Source organism: Coccinella septempunctata, chromosome 8, assembly GCF_907165205.1.
Source record: "Coccinella septempunctata chromosome 8, icCocSept1.1, whole genome shotgun sequence".
Classification (NCBI taxonomy): domain Eukaryota; kingdom Metazoa; phylum Arthropoda; class Insecta; order Coleoptera; family Coccinellidae; genus Coccinella; species Coccinella septempunctata.
In genome coordinates, this window is record NC_058196.1 from 33,253,306 (window position 1) to 33,268,752 (window position 15,447).

Here is a 15,447-nt window from a genome sequence, read left to right on the forward strand (position 1 = left end):
AGTTTCTGGGAGAATTTTTTTAAACAGTGAATTTAAACTATAGGACTCTTTATCACCGAGGCCAACTCATCATCGAAACCATTTTTGGCTTTAATTATTTTTTATTCAGCATACAGTTTAGATTTTATGATTTTTTCCGCGAAGGTCGAAATTTTGGACCTTCGCGGGAAAAATCATAACTTTAAAACGGTACGCAACAGTTTAATGAAATTTGGACCATTTCATTAATGAAGGATAAATCTATGTGTAAAAAAATCAGCATTTGTCCAGACCCATTTTTCTAGCTGCTGTAGCTCTTCAAAGTTGACCTAATTTTTCGAAATTTTCCACAAAATGTCGTTTTTTTGTTGAACTACTGCTTGTAGAGAAAAACTAATAGCATATTCGTAATCTACGACCTTGATTGAGCCATACATACAATATATGTTTGGAAAAAATTCGATTTTTCGAAAAAATTTTTAGACGCATTAGGACCTATACAAATTTGCCTGAATAATAGTTATAAATAGTAAACAGGTTGATTCAAAACAAAGGGAAAATCAGAAACTGAAGATACTTCACGTAATTATATGACGATTTGGCTGAATACGCCTTGTAAAAATATGTTGCTATAGTTGACGAGATACAGGGTGTGAAAGTTTTCTGAAAATTTTGGCAGTAACAATGTAAAAATCGATAACAGGGGATTTTTTCAGGTGAGAAAACCGAAAACCATCCTAGATCTCAGCTATTCGCTAGCACCATTTCTCTTCCTCTTGCTGGATAATGAATACCTAATTAGTCAAAGTACAAAATAATTGATGCAAGTACATAGTCGCAAATAACGGTCAACCATGCAATAAGTGGCGAACATCAAGTACCTACCAACCACCGTCAAGATCTGTAATGAGAAAGTGGCACCTGGTCTTGACCCAGATGATATACCGGGTGAAATTTCTCCGGGCACTAACTAGGGAAATAAATGATATACCACCTCCACCTGACGATTTGCAAGTACCGATATGAGATGTTCACTGTGACCAAGAGAGATGCAATTACTCTAACACTCCCTTGGAGATGTAAAATGTTCCATTGCAAATAGTTAGGTGTTGAAAAGGTGGGTACTCTTGCCATTCGGCACTGTTGAAGTCGAAGAGGACAGTCGATGGCAGTGTATGACTCCTTATTCACTTGTCGACACGGTTAAGTTGTTTAAGTGTCTCGAATTTTGTATAAAATTTCATATAGTGTTTGAAACTACTTCATAAGGGTGAGAATTTTTTATTTTTCTTCGTTTATCCTATTAAAAAAAAATTATAAAAATGTTACTTTAATTTTCTCGTAAAATTTGTCGTTATTTCGTTAACTTTTTTTTTGTTCATTCGGGCTTACGTCCGTCATTAGGTCACCTAAATCTACAGGGTGAAAGGGGACAAATATGTCGACACTTAAACTGGATGGACTATACTAGTTGTGTAGATATAGTACGATTTTACCAAATTTGAGTTTTACCGAAAGATATAAACAGAGTTGGTTGCTTTTTTCAAAAATGGCATTTTTCTATAGTTGAAGTAGCATCTTGTTCTCCCAGAACAAAGCCTTTATTGAGTACTTTTTTTGCTAGACTCCTGATCACGATCGATTTGACTTGAACATCTTCATTTATGAAACATCCTGTATAAATGTATCATTTTTCGCAATTTACTCTGTCGATAATTACGATTTCACACAGAGCAGCCTGACAAGAAAAGTCCTGAAAAAAATAATTCGCTTTCATGAGAAAGCGTGAAAGTCCGCATATAACTAGATATAAATACTTTGTGATCACTTAAATATCTCCATCACTCGGCTGAAATGTAAATGAACCCGTATGAAAATTCTTATCACATTGAAAAATTTTCGGTTCTACACTTTCAACAGAAATTCTGTACTGGGAACTGATTCAAATAAAATGTGACATCGATGTATAATTTCAGAAGTTTTCTAGTAATTTTCTTAGATATTTCTTTTTTTTTCGAAAATTTGTATCGTTAATATCGAAAAATTTCAGGTAAACATGGCTACCAACACGCTCTTCGGTGGAAAAAAACTGCTGTAAGTAAAATCCTATATCACAATATACCTACTATTCGCACCCAAGGGAAATTGAACGAGGAATGATCCAGAGACAAGAGAAAACTCTTTCCCTTTCTCTATGGAATGATCTAAATTCTAAGTTAACCATAGAGAACGTACAGTTATCCCAAAAGAGAGTAGCGAGAGACCTGTTGCGCCCCTAATTAAAACTCATCAGTACCGCATAACTCAACCAACGATGACGATTAATAAAGCAGAGAGGCCCGCCAACCAATTTAGATCTTTGTCAGTCCAATTTCTCTTGTATTATAGTTCATAGGCTCATAGGCATATCCTTGCCTTATTACTATTCAATTTTCTCGTGATTTGACGAGGAATCTATGTATTTTTTCTTCGATTCCTACGTGTCATTGTATTGATTTTTACTCTAATATCGAATTTGCAGCTTTTTGAACACTTGATCGAGTCATAGGCCAGCCCATCGTCTGATGGTACTTTATCAACCTGAATGCGTCGTCTGATTGACCTCAATGAAGTTTACAGCGTGTCCCATCGATGATATTCCGATCGTTAATCACGTCTAACACTTCAAACCTCTTTGAAAAAATCGTAACGTTAGTTCAAACATCTTCAAGTATAAATAAGACAGCAACGGTACCGGCCAGTCTATAAATCTTCAAGTGGATGACTTGTAGTAAATTCGTGAAAGTCAAGCGTCTAGAGTCTTTTGTTAGAAGGCACATCAACGATGTGACAATAGCAACAACCGTTGATTTACGATATTTAAACGGTTGTTTTAATGATGCGGTATTGACAATGGTTACTTATTATAATGATGATATCCTCACATACGAATATGGCATAGAAAGCCTGACGACTTAGGAGTTCACAAAGCGAACAATAATTCAATTTCGAATCAAATAATAACTTGAACAATGATAAAATCTGTCGAGCCCATACTAAAAGAAATAGGTTCTCCCAAACGCCACCCTATATATACTGTAAACGTCAAAAATTGTCCCCGTTTTTATCTTCGTCCTTCGAACTCTATTATTTTCGCTTTAATTTTCCACTCAAATTATATATCGTATATCTTTTCTTATCCTTTCATATCGCACGAATGGAATATTTTACTGTCAAGTCTTTAGCTCATCCATTAACTAGCGATAAGAACAAATGACTTTTTTTCATACATCAGACGCACAAACATTACCCAATTTATTTTATAGCGATATAATTCATTTTATTTGGATGTACAGGATATCCCAAATTGCCTCATTTTGGCTGCTTCTTGTACCTTTGGACTGGATAGGAGTCCTGAGCTCTCTATAAGCAGATTTTACTGGGAATACGACACTGTATTTATTTTTTCAAATCTTTTGTACTAAAGGTGGAAAGGAAAGGATTTAGACCACTGCTAGATCTCATTTTTGGCGGGAAAGAAACATCCTGTATATAGATGCTTTGAAAACCCGATTGAACAGTCTTTAAGACGATACGAGAGAAAATGAATCGAAAAAAAATCCTCAATTCATTGGTAACAATCATAATGTTCAAGGAGCTACAAATACTTTCCCCTATTTGCGTTTTTAAATATATTTATCGCGTATATCCGCAATATTTGTTTTAATTATGATCGAGTTCATGTTTATTTATACGAATTAATTTCGACCATTATCTTCAAAATCAGATGAGGACGAACAAATCAGGTCCGGATTCGTAGAGAAATGGTACGCCCAAACCCCGAGAAAAATATGATAAAAACCGATATGGAATCACTGTTTTTCCACTATTTTTTCATTGTCTAGTGATGGTATCTCCCGGAAAATTTATTAAAGCCTTCGTATCGTTACTTCACAACTATCTGCCCAGTTTCAATCCAATCCTATCGTAATTTTTTTCCCTGATTCGGCCCTGACTTCTCTGGTTCAATATTTATTCTACACATAATTGCCAAAATAAATCATATCTTCACCGATCCATAAAAATCATCTTTTTGTTCGATCACAATCGAAACAATTAGAATTATTGTGTTTTCTGTGGAGGTACGAGGTAAATATATTTTCGAAACTTCAAACTTTCATTATTAGTAGCATCTTCGAAACTGTCGTATTCACGAAATTCTTTTCTGTGAAATTCCTCACCCCTTTCTGGACTGTTTAATCGGTCCGTCGAAAATTCATCGAAAGGTACTATTTTTATGATCTTTTTCCTTCAATTTCTCTCATTTTACACGTTTGTTCATTGTTATTATAGTTTTTAAATTTTTACATTTCATTTCTCACATATTTATACTTAATTCAATAAAAGCTATGTGCTTTTTTCTTGATTTGAATCATGTTGTAAAAATAATTCAACCTGAAAATTTTCTCGAATCAAAGTTCGTTTAAAAAAATACTACTATTGTGAGCAGCTAGGCTTGTATCTTGCTTAATATTTTTTTTTATTCTTCAACTTGAAACTGTGGAAACGTCTCGAGATTTTATTCTTATATATCAAAACACAAACTGTTAATAATTATTCATCAATTTTTTTTTTGTTTTTCGTGTTACATTCGAGAAAATTCTAATAGTGAAAAATTTCGCGCAGTAGGTATTGTTCGAAAGACAATGAATCGATTGAAAATGTGCAGTTTCAACGAAAAATCGTAAAATCGAGTAAAAAAGACAATCGAACGTATTGTAATGAAAATTGATAATGGTACAGTCCTACGCTGTAATTTTACGATAAGGAAATAAGTGGCAGATTAACAATTCTAGTGAAAGCTGTCGTTGTGGGCAGTCCCAGTAATTTTTTCGCGACAGAAAACCGTGAGTTTTGTTTTTTCGCATAGATTAGTAAAGATAGATGTTTGCAGCTCGGAAAAATATTCACTAACTGACGTAGACAAAAAAAAAAAAACAGTAAGAATTGGTTTTTTTCAATATTGTTCAGTAGAAAAATATAATAATTATAATAGGAAAATCATTTTTTTTGTATAAGACCTTTATATGTGCAGTACCTGGAGTGATAAATTGCCAATCAAGTCTTTCGATGAAAAAGATCATTTTATTTTCACAAGTTTTGTAGAAAATGTTGCTGAATTATGTAAAATATTCAACTTTATCCTGTTAGCATCGTCATAATCAAAATATTTTTGCTCCCAGTACTGTATTTATCAAGAATTGACATAATTCTCGATCACCATTAACCAGTTTTGAATCTGACGCTTTCGAAATGACTTTTTGGTGGGGCCATCTGTTTTCAAAGGACCGAAACTTCCTCTACCTCTAATATTTTAGCATTTCTCCTCGAGATAATGATTTTCAATCTGTACCTTCATTCCCTACAGTACCATGTCCCAAACGGTCGTGAAAGACGCTAAGGCCATCTTCAAGGGCGACATGATAGACGAGCCCTCATCGGCGGAACCTCTTCAAATCATCGGCAACGGTAAAAACGGTAAGATAGTCGACGGTAACTCAGAAAGTGTGGTCAAGAGGAAACCCATACACCCCAAATACGCACCTTTACCGGACTACAAATGGCGTATCGTTTGGCGCAACGTCATAGCCTTCGCCTACCTTCACGTATTCTCCATCTACGGGGCGTATCTCGCCCTGTTCAAGGCCCACTGGCTCACATTCTTCTGGGGTAAGTCGACCAACCGAAACATCCCCCAGATGTACCACTGATCGATCCATTTTTACAGCGTTCTTCGTCGCAGTGGCCGCCGGTCAAGGTATAACAGCCGGAGCCCACAGGTTATGGGCCCATAGAACCTACAAGGCGAAACTACCCCTACGCATCTTCTTGGCCACGATGCAGACGATGGCTTTTCAGAATCACCTCTACGAGTGGGTGAGAGACCACAGGGTACATCACAAGTTCACGGACACAGACGCAGATCCGCATAACGCACGAAGGGGCTTCTTCTTCTCCCACATAGGCTGGCTGATGATTAAGAAACACAGGGACGTCTTCGTCAAGGGAAAACAGGTGGATCTGAGCGATCTCAGGGCAGATCCCGTGGTTATGTTCCAGAAGAAGTGAGTAAAGATGGTTTAATTGATATCAAACAATAAATTTCAACTTATTTTCAGGTACTACCTGCTCCTGATGCCTTTACTCTGCTTCGTTTTTCCCACCTTTGTGCCTTGGTACTTTTGGAACGAGAATTTCTGGATCTCATGGTACGTCGCTGGCGTTTTGAGGTACACCTTGTCGCTGAACATCACCTGGTTGGTCAACAGTGCAGCTCACATTTGGGGCATGAAGCCCTACGATAGGTGAGTACTGTCCCAATCGTTGTTGTTTTCTACAATACAATCTGCGAAGTTTTAACCTTGTCTGTGAGACTTTGAAGGCTATATTGTAGCAGCCCTTGGTTAAAGTGTTGAATGTTTCAGGAACATCGCGCCTTGCGAAAACATCTTCGTGGCCATAGCAGCCCAAGGCGAGGGTTGGCACAACTACCACCACGTCTTCCCCTGGGATTACAAAGCGGCGGAACTGGGCAACTACAAGCTGAACATAAGCACTGCCTTCCTGGATTTCATGCACTACATCGGCCAGGCATACGACCTGAAGACGGCCACCAAAGACATGATAGACAGGAGGGCCAAAAGGACGGGGGATGGCAGCAGACACGCCCCGACCAAGGAGAAGGAAGTGTATCAAGGCTACCACAGCTACCTGGACGACGGAGAGCACCTCTGGGGATGGGGCGACAGGGACATGAAGGACGACGAGGTCGATTTCGTGTTGAAGACCAACAACCTGACAGAACGATGAGAATATCGACTTATTTATGTACCTTTAACGTTAATATTTATCACCTAAGTATTCACAAACGGTTAGGAAGGACGCTCGATGGATTTCTAACAATGCCTTCAATTTATCCGGTGCTTACGTCGATAGACCTTGACGAAACTAAGGCTATGATCGTTATTGACGATGGAAAAAACGTTACGTTAATCTTATCGCTATTTTTAATTGGTGCAAGCAATTTAGTTAAGACAAAATGACGAATCTACTCTTAATTTATGTTACCACGGTCGATTTTCCACGTGTGCAGGTGATTTTGATTCCTAAATTATTTTATTTATGTTCCATTTTGTTCAAACGAATAAAGATTAATATTTCAAGGGACGTTTTTATTTAGAGACATTCGAAAAAACTAGAATAAGGAACTATAGAATACAAAATTAACGAAGTTACTTGATTAAGATGGAAATTTCTTGTATCAACGCGTAACTGCACCAAAAAACAAACTTATCATAAAAAAAACACGTTCCTTGAGATTTAAACACTTGAAGTGTGTACCAAAATATTTTTGTTAATTGGCGGTTGCAAAATGGCGTAGGAACCAGTCAAATGTACATTGCATCTGAATAAACCAAAGTTTATTTTTCTGCGTTCGACAAAACAACATCTTCGTTCAGAATTCAAAAACTGGATGAATGCTGTATGAATCAAAAAACAAACACTGATAATAATTTATCAGCATCGATAAAAAAAGAGTGTTTGAAGTAAGTACAAAAATAATAAAATATTACGCAAGGAAGAAAAACATAATTGATTAAAACACACGAAAAAAAAGATAGAACAACACACAAATAATTTTATTGAATGTTATATTTCGAATTGTATTGAGGTCACTTATGATCACAAAAAATACTGACACGTCTAATGTCTTCTACAGGGTGTCCCAATTAAAACAACTATCTTTATCCGAAACCTACCTAAATGTTTTGTGAAATAAATACTGACTAATACTTTGCGGTCATTTTATGAGACGTAGAGGTGCTCTATAGTGCTGTGGGAAACACCTCAGAGAGCTTTGCTGACAGTTGGGAGAAAAACTTCCACTTGGTTTATGTTCCTTTGATCCTTTTCGCTTCTGGGGCTACCTATGCCCATGACCATGCTTCTGATGCTTGTACTTCTCGTATCCATGATTGACGTAGACGATATGGTCCTCTTGACTAGTATCGAAAATATAGCCTCGTATCAGAGAGAATAGACTGGAGGTAAAGGCCATCTGATTGATCATCGCTACGCCCATGACTGCGATCTTCATGCCAGGTATCAACCAGGGTAGGATACCTGCAGATATGAATCCCGGTATGATCAAGTACGGTATGACGTCCATGACGCTCATCTTCTTCTTTCTCGCCTCTACGGAGCCCGATAACTTGGTGATTTGTAGGGTCAGTTCGTCCTGGTGTTTTCTGATCGACAGGCCCGTCGTATCTGTCAGTTTTATCTCCCAGTTGTTCTCCGGTCCGTCCTGTATATTCGGGATGGTGTCATTGTCTGAAAGGACGGAAGGCATGATATTTCTAGGCATGTATACATAACTTTTAGGTTGAGTATCGATAAGCCTTAATGGTCAACATTTTCAGTCACCCTCTGTTGACAGTGTTCAATGAATTTTTTTCTTATTTCAAACAAAAACCCTTGGAAATGTATAGGATAATAATATGCCCTTCAATGAGCGTTGAATAAGAATTGCTACTTTGTAATTTCTAATTTCTGAAGCTAAAATATAAAATGAGAAAAGTATTTTCGAATTGTATTTGGTGTATTGGCTTAAAGATGGGAAAAACACTTTTTTCAACACAAACATGCCTTAGTACTCACCTGTGCTTCCCGTATAGTGATTTCCTCCATTTTCCAAAGTTTCCTCTGGACCATCCTCATCGGCAAAGTAACTTCTGGATTTTTCTTCGGAAACCGGCCTACAGCCCGTACAGTTCTGCCTCACATGGACACAATCCGCACAAAACGAACAGAAAATCACAGTAAGAAAAAGAGCGCCTTTGAGCACATAACTTGTGTACATTCTTGTGGAATGATAACCGGTAAATGAGGTAGACTTCTTCGTCCGGTTTATTTTGCCCCAGTTCCGCGTACTTTTACCGCAGTTTGGTGAATCAAACGAACGACGGACGGTCTAAGAATTTGGTTAGAGTAATAATTTTTTTTCACGCGGTTTTTCTCCGTGTTGGCCCACATATTTGAAGACATCGATACGTCTCTGTAATTATGCGAGATTTGTAGCGCGTTTTTTCCACGATGCTAGTTGTGGATATGAATCATTTATACGATCGAACAGGATGCTCCGATATAACTATCCGCGTCTACTCGACTTTCGATTTTAGGCTCAATTAATGTCGTGAAATAATTACGTACTGGCGGAAATGGACAGATTTCCTAACGGAAGATGAATCTCCGACATTCCTACAATTTTATTACGATCATAAAGTGAAGAGGGGGGCGAAAAAAAGAGAGCAGAGAAGACAAAAGGATAACCGAGGAAGAAAATAGGATAATAAAGGAGAACAAAAATGAGAAGGTCGAAATGGGGGAGAGGAAAATATGAGAGAATTGAAGAGAGGGAAAAGCAATGGCAAAAAACTGGAAAGACAGATTCTTATGAAGATCTCTTTAGAGAGGATAGAAAAAAAAAAGAGAGAGAAGAGGAGAGAGAGAAGAAAGAAAAAGGGAATAGAGAGAAGAGAAGAGAAGAGAAGAGAAGAGAAGAGAAGAGAAGAGAGAAGGAGAAGAGAAGAGAGAAAAGTGAAGACAGTGAAGAGAAGATAAGAGAGAGAGAAGAGAAGTGGGAGAGTGGAGAGCAGAGAGGAGAGGGAAGAAAGAGAAGTAGGATAGGAGAGACGAGAGAGAGAGAAGAGAGGAGGGAGTGAAGAAAAGTAAGAGAGAGAAGAGATAGAGTGAAAAGAAAATAAGAGAGAGGAGAGAGAAGAGAAGTGAAGGGAGAGAAAAGAGAAGAGAGGGAAGACAAAGAGAAGGGAAGAGAAGAGATAGTGAAGAGAAGAGAGGAGACAGTGAAGAGAAGATAAGAGAGAAAAGAGAGGAGAGAGTGAAGAGAAGATAAGAGAGAGAGAAGAGAGAAGGGAGTGAAGAGAAGATAAGAGAGAGAGAGAGAAGAGAGGAGAGAGAAGAGAGGAGAAGGAAGAGAAGTGGGAGAGTGAAGAACAGAGAAAAGAGAAGAGAGGGAAGACAGAGAGAAAAAAAAAGAAGTGGGATAGAAGAGAAAGGAGGGAAGACAGAGAGAAGGAAAGAGAAGAGAGGGAAGAGAGATAGAAGAGAAGAGAGGGGAGAGAGAAGTGAAGAAAGAGAAAGAACAGAGGGAAGACAGAGAGAAGGAAAGAGAAGAGAGATAGAAGAGAAGAGAAGGGAAAAGAAGAGAGAGAAGAGAAGACAGAGAAAGGTGGTAAATAAGAATAGTTCATTTCCTGAAACGAGGAGATAATAAAAAAGGTAGGGCTTCTCAAGTGAAATCGTCATATGCATAAGAAGTATTTTAATGAATCGTGATGAAATGACAATAAATAAATAAATAAATAAGAGGATGAGAAATAAGTTAATTTCAAGTGAAAATAAGTGACATAAGTAAACATTTCTAAATGGACACATTGAAATCGTTACACTCGTGTAAAAATCATATCGAATGACTAACAATTCCAATAGTCAAGAGATTTGATCCTTATAAATCATAGTTATACGAGTATTCTGTATCTTAATCTTTGGTTTTCCGCAGGATGAATCTTCATTTGAACACATGTATTTACGAGCCTTCAAGAAAAAATGAAATATATGCTTCAAATAAGGTTAATATTGTGTGCTTGAACGTAACGCCTAGCTTCTTCAAATCTAGTTTTCTTCAGATTGCTTACAAACAAGTATTTCTTTCTGGAAAAGATTGTCATTGGCATATTTGCAATCTGGAAACTATGTAATGATACAAACTAGCGACTTACACTGACAATTTCGTCAAAATTTGTGGTAGTATCGGTATAGCTAAATTTTTACGAGGCGTTCGCCACATATCTGGTGTAATACCCGACGCTGGGCGCATATTGTTGGTCGTAAACCCCCTTCGAGGCCTGCTGACCATCCTGGTTGTCCGATCTGTCCCATCCGTGATGGTGGTAAGCGGTCGGTATCGACTGGATATAAGGTACCACCGGAGGGGGTCTCCTGGCTTCCTGAAGACGGGCCAGCACGCTGCTCATGCCGACGACCAGCAGGAGGAAGCCGATGAAACCGTTGTTCACGGCCACAAGGGTGACGATCAGGAGGAGCGTGAAGGCTATGCCCAACTTGAAGAAGATCGCCGGCAGAATGATCATGAACCTCTTCACTGCGTGATGCACGAAGGTGCGACCTGAGGGTGGTTGAAAAAAAAATGAAATGGTACAAGAAAAACGTCTTAACTCGGCCAAAATTTCTAGAAATGTTTGAATCTTTGCACCTTGGGAGAAAATTGGGCTTAATTCTAATTTTACGCTTTTCTACAAGTCCCCAGTCCTAGAGATGAACAACGAGTGCTAGGAATGAATACGTATGGGCAAATTTTAATGAAATATAATATAATAATGGTATACTAGGTATACGATGTCCTCCTTTCCCTCTATAAGTTTATTACTTCTCATACGAACTTCGGCGTTGATTTGGAATCCGATTTAACATTATAATTTTCATTTCCTAAATATACATCCGCTACACTGAGCCGTGATTTGATTATATTATTCTTGACCGCATTTTATTACTGACATGTAACCCACTTTCGGCATTTAAACCGAATCTTCCATATTTTTGAAACATCTATTAAAAATACAACAAGATACTAAACCGGAGTTGAGAAAATGTTCGAATTATCTGAGGACAAAGGACACAATTATAATCATTACCTTGTTCGATCAATTCTCTACCAATTTCAACGTTTTCTTCTTCATTTTTCACTACCGTTTCGCTCGGAGCAGCTGAGGTACAACAAAAGCAAAAAACGATAACGAACAAGGCGCAAAACTTCATTTTCCCCATCTTCTATCTACGCCCGCACAGACACCAAACGTCTACTGGTCGATAAGTCTGCCGTTTGTGCATGATATAAACTCGGATCAAAATCGATCAAAATTTCGATCACGTATGTCTAGGAGACAGTTGAATTGTTTCGGTTGACCTGATAGCTGTATCGCTTGTAATGATCGATGGGGAAAATTCGGAACACACAAAATATGAACTGGATTCGTTTTGGATCGATCGCTGATCTAATTCACATTTGGAAAAATACTAGTTGGATCCATTCATTTTTTTTTAACGAAATATGCAACATCCTTTTCAGAAGCTTAATAGTACCAGTGAAATTTTTTTAAACCGTTAGATATATCTGAAATTTCAACGTAAATTAGACCATATTTCGAGGCTTCTAGAAGCAAGCTAAACTAACAGATATTTCAGAAATATGTTCATTCGGGTTAAAATGAATACCTACATAAGTAATAACTCTCATCTCCAAGTAGATCGAAGCCTGAAGTGGAAAAGAATGGTATGAAGAGAATAACTGGAAATCTTTAAGATTCGAATACGTAATTCACATCTTTATAATCGCTCTAAAACCGTTCAATCAACACCTTCATTATTTTCCACCCTTTCAATGCTGAAGATCGAAAAATGTCTGTAATTAATACCTATGATCATGGCTGAACACGAGGAAATGAAGCACCGATCTGAAAACTTGCACCGCAATGATTACTCCTAATGATATTGATGCACCAAGGTTAATATAGTGGTCAGAAGTAACACTAAAATCGAACTTCCTGAAAGATCTCCGACAATAGCCAATTTTTTCAGGCAACAGATTAAGCAGAAACGGTAAAATGATTAACGTTTCTTCTTGAGGTGATACGGTGATATATTATTTTTATACGTTCGTGAAAATTATAAACACCTTGAAGACACTATATTATTCGTCCATCATTTGAGCCCTTGCTTGCGACACTATTGGATTTATTGCTGCGAAATAATCTCAAAATTCATTAATCACTTGTGATTTATGGGCCATTATTCACTAAATCCAGGGAAAAAACCGAAATACTGGATGAATATTCGACGAGTGAAGTCTTCGGAAAGAATGAAGAATAATTACTGAAAATCAGCAACGTTTTCTGGTGAGACGTCGTATATATCACGCTGGTTAAATATCAGCAATACGAATGTGCGATGTTTTTCATTAAATATCAACACATACACACATGCTTCCACTTTTCCTCGTTATAATGTTGGAATAATAAAATATTTCACCGTCGAAAAACACTCAACTATGAATTGACGAAATCAAATTTGATGAATACACAAAGGAAATGAATCGAGAAAGTTGAAAAATGAGCAAAGCGGACGTGGAAAAAGAGTCCCAAGATTGTCCAAGGGGTGAAAATTCCCCGAAAAACGAGGGTTCTACAGAAGTGATAGAAAGGATGATCGAACAAACCGCGGAGGATCTGAAGGAGATAGAGTCCGATCAGATGGAGCTCCAATTGGACCTGATGAGACTGAGATACTACGATGAGTTTCTGTCTAAACAAAACAGAGAAATAAACAAAGATATACAAGAACTAGACGGGCGAATATCCGGCATCGAAGAGAGAAATATCGAGAAGAGGAGTATGGTTAGAAGTTTCTTGATGGCGTACGAAGAAGAATGACAATAAATTTAAGAGGTGTAAAGAATAAATCAAAAAATATAACTATTAATTTTCATTTCTGACACATATGTATTTATGTGGAGAGACGGAAGTAGTTCAAATTGAAAATTGACAGAAAAATGTGACATCAATTTATGTGTGTTACTGATTGTGTATGATTCGTCACGAAGTTTTTGTTGTCTTTCCTTTCATTTATAAAAAAATTATATAAACGTTTTATTCGTCGAACTGTCCGAAATATATTTTTTATGTTTCTCTATATTTCATGTTTTTATCTTATTTAATTTCTTACAGTACCTAAACTCACCCAAGCCTAAACTAAATTCAAGCCTTAATAGATGTAGATGTTGAATTGAAGCTATTCTATTAAAATAAAAATGAATAAAAGGGCAATACCTACTACTGACTATCATTTGATCTCAATAACAACACGCTTCTAGCATCAAATTAAATATTTCATTAGTGACTAAATTATGATTCTGAACTTTTTAGCATTATGACATTCATAAATCACTTGTGATTAATAATAATTAACCATTATTCACTGAGTGTCTATCAAACATTCATTAATCACTTGTGATGTATGGGCTCTCAACATAGAGATATTGAAATGAATGAATACAGATATCATTGAAAACGAGTGAGATATTTTAGAAAAAATAATCTTTTCACAATGGTGGATAGAGCACAGAGTATTCTACTAGCTTATTAATCACTTGGATTTACTGAGCAAGACTTCGTTTTATTTGGTGGACTGAACGTCATTCGTTTGAAAAATAGCCATGATAATATGCTGGTAGAATACTACTACTATTTTTTTCGGGTTTTCAAACTATGATGGTTCTGTTATTAGGATTTCCTAGTACAATGCTCGAATGAACGTTGAAATCATTACATTGTCATTGTTAAATCATTCTGAATACCCAATTCTTCGCCATATTTCACACAGATCTAGCAGATGGCTCGACAAATCTTCTCTTTTCACTCAATTTGCAAACAACGAGATGAGAACTCTGTACTCAATTACTCTCTGATGAAGGTGGTCGGAAACCAAACCAAGCCGTTATTAGATAATGCCTTGTTCGGCGATTCAATTCAGGAGAGATGTTAATATAATCTGCATGAACCTGATGTCAGTCGTGAGATACACTCTGTATAATCACACGTTACCTCGATCATGTCTTTCACTTCATAACTAGAAAGGGCCTACATATGAGTACTCCATGATTGATGCCCGTGTAGGATTTATGGATTGAGGACATGTGAAAAAATAGGGTTGATCAGTTTTGACTTTGCTTGAGAAGAAAATATTCTAGTAAACTTCTCCTATGATACAAATTTGCTATTCTAGTTCTCGCAAACTTTGGAGAGTTTACCCGAAGAAAAAGGGTCAACTTGGGACCAGGATGCACTAAACTGTCCTACGACCCTACACTTTGCAGTTTTTAATTCTCAAATAGGGCACATGGGAGCTAAAATAATTCAAGGTTTTGTCATCATCACTGAGTTCAATGGTCGTCATAAACATAGACAAACTATTATTTGTCTATGATCATGAATGTCATAGATGGTTTGTGCCACAGAACACGAATGTTTGTGCCTCGAGCACAGATTACGAAAATTCTTTGTAATCTGTGCCCTCGAGTGACGGTCATCGAAATGCCTAATAGGAGCATAGACGTAGAGTCTCTATTCTTCTTTTACATGTGCCTGGCTGGTAGCCATCTGCACCATAGACTTATATAAATAACAGTATTATAAGTCTATGATCTACACATGATGTGTCTATGTGGGTTCTGAACATAGAATTTAGATTTTAAGGGGGTTGCTTTACTCTGCAACCATAAAATAAAGGGTTGGCTTCTGGGACGGAATCAGGCTTCTCGAGGTCACAGATCCC

General features: G+C 37.2%; 4 protein-coding genes across 7 annotated transcripts; 2 read left to right on the forward strand and 2 right to left on the reverse strand.

The window, feature by feature from the left end:
* Positions 1–4,125: 4,125 nt before the first annotated feature.
* LOC123318902 (acyl-CoA Delta-9 desaturase-like) lies at positions 4,126–7,181 on the forward strand. 3 transcript variants are annotated; one of them, XM_044905681.1, is made up of 5 exons: positions 4,126–4,244; positions 5,387–5,688; positions 5,747–6,083; positions 6,138–6,323; positions 6,444–7,181. In XM_044905681.1, the coding sequence occupies exons 2-5, from the start codon at positions 5,391–5,393 to the stop codon at positions 6,826–6,828; spliced, it is 1,206 nt and encodes a 401-aa protein (XP_044761616.1). In that variant the 5' UTR covers positions 4,126–4,244; positions 5,387–5,390; the 3' UTR covers positions 6,829–7,181. The 3 variants fall into 3 exon arrangements, with proteins under 3 accessions (XP_044761616.1, XP_044761615.1, XP_044761614.1); XM_044905680.1 differs by lacking the exon at positions 4,126–4,244 and adding an exon at positions 4,711–4,865; XM_044905679.1 differs by lacking the exon at positions 4,126–4,244 and adding an exon at positions 4,798–4,958.
* A 761-nt stretch (positions 7,182–7,942) lies between these two features.
* On the reverse strand, positions 7,943–9,308 carry LOC123318416. Its single transcript, XM_044905028.1, has 2 exons — positions 8,680–9,308; positions 7,943–8,352 (listed from the first exon to the last, which is right to left on the reverse strand). Exons 1-2 carry the CDS (start codon positions 8,879–8,881, stop codon positions 7,943–7,945), a joined length of 612 nt encoding a protein of 203 aa, XP_044760963.1. The 5' UTR covers positions 8,882–9,308.
* A 1,074-nt stretch (positions 9,309–10,382) lies between these two features.
* LOC123319309 lies at positions 10,383–12,154 on the reverse strand. Of its 2 annotated transcripts, XM_044906206.1 has the most exons (3): positions 11,754–12,154; positions 10,821–11,227; positions 10,383–10,752 (listed from the first exon to the last, which is right to left on the reverse strand). In XM_044906206.1, exons 1-2 carry the CDS (start codon positions 11,884–11,886, stop codon positions 10,869–10,871), a joined length of 492 nt encoding a protein of 163 aa, XP_044762141.1. In that variant the 5' UTR covers positions 11,887–12,154; the 3' UTR covers positions 10,383–10,752; positions 10,821–10,868. The 2 variants fall into 2 exon arrangements, with proteins under 2 accessions (XP_044762141.1, XP_044762140.1); XM_044906205.1 differs by having other exon boundaries at positions 10,383–11,227.
* Positions 12,155–13,125: 971 nt separating this feature from the next.
* LOC123319312 lies at positions 13,126–13,808 on the forward strand. The gene has a single exon (XM_044906208.1). It carries the CDS (start codon positions 13,227–13,229, stop codon positions 13,545–13,547), a length of 321 nt encoding a protein of 106 aa, XP_044762143.1. The 5' UTR covers positions 13,126–13,226; the 3' UTR covers positions 13,548–13,808.
* Positions 13,809–15,447: the final 1,639 nt, after the last annotated feature.